This window comes from Sesamum indicum, linkage group LG3, assembly GCF_026168435.1.
Source record: "Sesamum indicum cultivar Baizhima isolate 11 linkage group LG3, ASM2616843v1, whole genome shotgun sequence".
Taxonomy (NCBI): Eukaryota; Viridiplantae; Streptophyta; class Magnoliopsida; order Lamiales; family Pedaliaceae; genus Sesamum; species Sesamum indicum.
In genome coordinates, this window is record NC_142659.1 from 2,926,669 (window position 1) to 2,931,087 (window position 4,419).

Sequence of the window (4,419 nt, forward strand, 5' to 3'; positions counted from 1 at the left end):
ATTTGAGTAAATTAAAGTAAAAGAATCATTTAAAAATATTCATTAGTCTATACAAATGACACAAATTAAAAGCAAGAGTAAATTAAAAGGAAGCACTCAAAAAAACAATTTGAGCGTAAATTTTTATTCAATTGTTCCGATAAAGAAAATAAGTAGCAAGAGAAACAACACATAGTCCATACAAATGACACATAAAAATAACAGCATTACAGGTATAGATGCGCAACAACGCTTCCATTCCATTTTATTCAGTCATCGAATCCAAAGCAAAAGTACTTAATGCATCATTCCACATCTTCAAACATTCTCTGGAGCTTTCCTTTTCCTAGATTCACACTTCCGACCCCTTTCATCTTGTCTCTTATCTGAAGTTGGTGACGTCGGCAAGCTGGGCTTTAAAAACTTGGCAAACCAGAAAGCTGAACTTTTCATGTATCGTGTCAAGTTATTGACATAGTCAGTGTAGATTATACCAAATCTTGATTTGTATCCGGCGGTCCACTCGAAATTATCACAATATGACCAAGCAAAATAACCCCTTACATCAAACTTCAATTTCCTACAAAAGAAGAGAAGATCGACGAAGAAAGCGCAATTTTAATAATATCACTGAAAATTTTTAATTTCATCACAGTAATGAATTTACAATCTCAATAGTGGCTATTATTTTGTAAAAGTTGTTATTAGCAAAATTTAATGAACTAATGTATATTATATGTGATACATATACGGTGACAATCAAATGAGGACGAGAAATAATTGGTTTGTCTTAAGACTGTACCTTATTGCTAGTAGAAGATAGGCAAGATGTTCCTGATGATACTGAACCCTTGTTTTGTCGACGCAAGCCTGTTTGGCTGTGAGCTTGACGTCATTGTTATCAGCAACCCCTATATATATACCAAACGGTTGGGAACATTTGTAAGAAATCTCATAATTATAACCCTTGAACTACAAAATGATCCATATAATTAACTAAAATACTACCATTTTCAGTAATGTATAGAGGAGGCATGTCTTCTTTATATTTATCCTTTAGATATTGCAAGTGATCATATAGTCCCTTTGGAACTATCCACAACCATGACGAAGCAGTCTATTAAGAAATGAGAAAGAAAAGAAAGATTAGAAATAAATTTAAAAAAAAAAATAAAGAATTTGGTTCGTTTCTACCAATACTAAAAGAAATATAATATTTAATTATAGCTAATTCTCATGGTAAAAAATAAATAGTCATAGCAAATAGTCGTCTAACCAAGGCCACCCAATAGTTGTCGATCATGATTTTTGCGTGAGTGGCTGATATATTTGCCATGGCTAAATAATAGACTATATATATACATATTTCAAAATTGCATAGATAAGTTAAGTAGAAATCTTACAGGTTCCCCGATTGGTTTCTTAGTTTTGTTATAATCTGCATGAAAATAAAAGGAATATTTTATATAAGTGAGAGGTACATGAAAATAAAAAATTGAAAATAAAAGTAAGAGGTTCATATATAATGTTGTGAATAAATAACTTACAACTATAGATACAATGTTGATCTGCAGGATAGCCTACACCTTGAGGGTTCTCCTTATATGCAACATAATCTGACGTGTAGTAATTTAAACCCACCCAATCAACCGAACCCTTGAGTCCTTTCTTTTCCTCATCTGAGAAAGGCACAATATTGCCCGCAGCGAATTGCAACATACTTTTTGGAAATTGACCATATATTACAGGTTCCAAAAACCTGAACCAAGTAGTAAACAATCAAGTCAATGTGTTTCTGCACAACGACTCTATGTATGTTTAAATAAACTTACCATCCCAACATAAAATCGAAGGCTCTTTCGACAACATCCTTGTCATCCTGTAAAGTACTATCATAAGGATAATGACAACTGGAGTTGAGAACTATTCCTATTTGCCCGTCTTGATACATCTGCAAACAATGAAATTGAAAATGAAATGTTTGCCAAATGCTGGCTAATTATCTATTACTCTTATTCATATTAAAAGTTTTGTACCTGAAATTTCTGTCTATACGATTGGACTGCTGCTGAGTGGCAAAGAAGCATATTTCTTGCTGCAGTATATGCATCTTTGGCCGGATCATTCACATGGAACCAAGTGTCCCTAATGGTTTTGGTTATCTCACATCGTCTTATTGTTCTATAAACTCTATTATGAGGGAAGTACATCTGACCACTTTGACATGAACGTTGATTGATTGTTGAGTTGTTGTCTGTAGGGTCGTCTTTACGGAACTCATCCCCAGGCGTATATCCATGAACTATGTAGCTCCATGGCTCGTTAAATGTTGTCCAAAATTTCACCCGGTCACCAAATTCTTGAAAGCATAGCTCTGCGAACTCAACAAAATCCTTCCTGCATATCATTGAAACACAAACTGAGTACATATCACTACTAAAACATCATAAGAAGCAAATATCCAATATAGTCACTTACACTATTTGGTCGCTTAACATGCCACCATACTCCAGTTGTAAGCAATTGGGAAGATCCCAGTGAAAGAGAGTTACGAATGGTATCATGTCTTTCCCAAAGTGATATAATTCAAGTTAATATTTCATCATTATAATACTTGAGAAAATAAGAAACGATATAGAAAGCGTTGAGATATGTAGAGTTGGATTTCAACCATTGGCTTTAACAGTGTTGATAACGTCATTATAGTAATCGATTCCTTCCTTATTGATTCCAGCGAAAGTTCTTCCACCTATTATAGATTATTAATTAGTAGACTTAATTCAAACGTATCGTTGATTATTGCAAAATATTGATCCTTATAATTCTACCATACCCAAATTACTTACCTGGCAAAACTCTTGGCCATGAAATCGAAAATCTATAGGAATCAAAACCCATTTGCTTCATCAACCTAATATCATCCTGCAATATGTGCATGCAACAATAAAATAAACATGCATTAATCTATTTATCTAGAGACAATTGCAAAAATAAACTGATAAAACATAGAAATTTTATTACCTTATATTTATGGTACACATCACAAGCAACATTTCCATTAGATCCATCCTTAATCATACCTGCCGCCCATATTAAATCCAATTATTGTAATTGCAATCATAATATATACATACTTCAAATTTCTGAAAATTTTAAAAAATTTAGTAAATTAAAGAGCGGGAATCACTTGGAGTCCTCAAAGTGATGTCATCCCACACACTTATACTCCTACCACCTTCGGCTGCAGCTCCTTCGACCTGAAAAATGAATATGTAAAACACAAACATCAAAATTGATTAACTAAACATAGTAGTGTTCGATAGGTAATTATTCTTGTAATTACATTTAAATCACTTACCTGATACGCAGATGTACCGGTTCCAAAGATAAAACCTTTAGGGAAATCATCGCGGGATATATCGCTGCTGTCTTTAAGGTTTTCCTTTGGTGCAGAGTTAACAGTGCCATTTTTATCCTCCATTCTGATTGTCAAAGTAATCAAAGAGACTGAGTAAATTCTTTACTGGTAGCTGGAGGAACTATGTATGGCTTGATGTAAAATGAAGGGCAGATGCTACTATTTATAGTCGCTGCATGCTTGAGGAACTTAACTCGCCTGCATGCTTGAGTTCTTTAACAATTTAGCTACTCTCTTTCTTCAAGAAATTTATTATTTTTAATCCTTATGTGTATCCAGTTTTTGAAATAAAAGTTTCTTTATTACTGTAACGATGAGGATCAAACTTTTTTTTTTTTTTTTTTAAATTTGGGGCTTTTGTTCCCGTCGGTCAATTTAATGCACTATAGTTGCAATAAATTAAAAGTTACAAAACCTATTTATTAATGTCCTAGAAAGATAAAGGATTAAAATGCCAAAATACTTACATAATGAAAATTCGTTCCCATTATACTAGATTGACCAAAGGATACAAAAGTCCCAAATTAAAATTCCAGCAATGTTTACAAACCTTGACGACTAAAGGATTAAAATTCCAAAAAATTAAAAAAATTACAAAATCTATTTACTACTTTAGAAAGATAAAGGACTAAAACATTAGAACGCAAAAGATGTAATACAAAAAATTCATTTAAGCCATATATTTTATATGTGTGAGATATTTATAGGTTATTTTATGCTGAATAATTTATTGTAAAACAGTATCTTGTAGTATATATTCATAATATATATGTAATAATTTTACGCAATATGTAATGTATATATATAGATTTTAACCTCTATCACCATTAACATACAACTTCACTATCTTTTTTCATTTTATCTATTTGTTAATCTACATATGATAGGGTAAATACAATGAATAAGTCTGAAACAATACCTTTGTCCTCCAGAAATGAGAAAAAGTCCAAACAGTCAATGAGTTCGAGTCTTTTTTAGCACCGCGATCTACTTGACTCGGCAGTCCGAATTATTAATTACAG

General features: G+C 32.3%; 1 protein-coding gene across 1 annotated transcript; it reads right to left on the reverse strand.

Moving 5' to 3' along the window:
- Positions 1-297: 297 nt before the first annotated feature.
- Positions 298-3,481, reverse strand: LOC110011519 (oleuropein beta-glucosidase-like). Its single transcript, XM_088878995.1, has 12 exons — positions 3,338-3,481; positions 3,167-3,236; positions 3,001-3,059; positions 2,826-2,901; positions 2,651-2,728; positions 2,458-2,545; positions 2,261-2,376; positions 2,016-2,209; positions 1,812-1,930; positions 1,539-1,738; positions 782-890; positions 298-559 (listed from the first exon to the last, which is right to left on the reverse strand). Exons 1-12 carry the CDS (start codon positions 3,458-3,460, stop codon positions 298-300), a joined length of 1,494 nt encoding a protein of 497 aa, XP_088735121.1. The 5' UTR covers positions 3,461-3,481.
- Between the last annotated feature and the right edge of the window lie 938 nt (positions 3,482-4,419).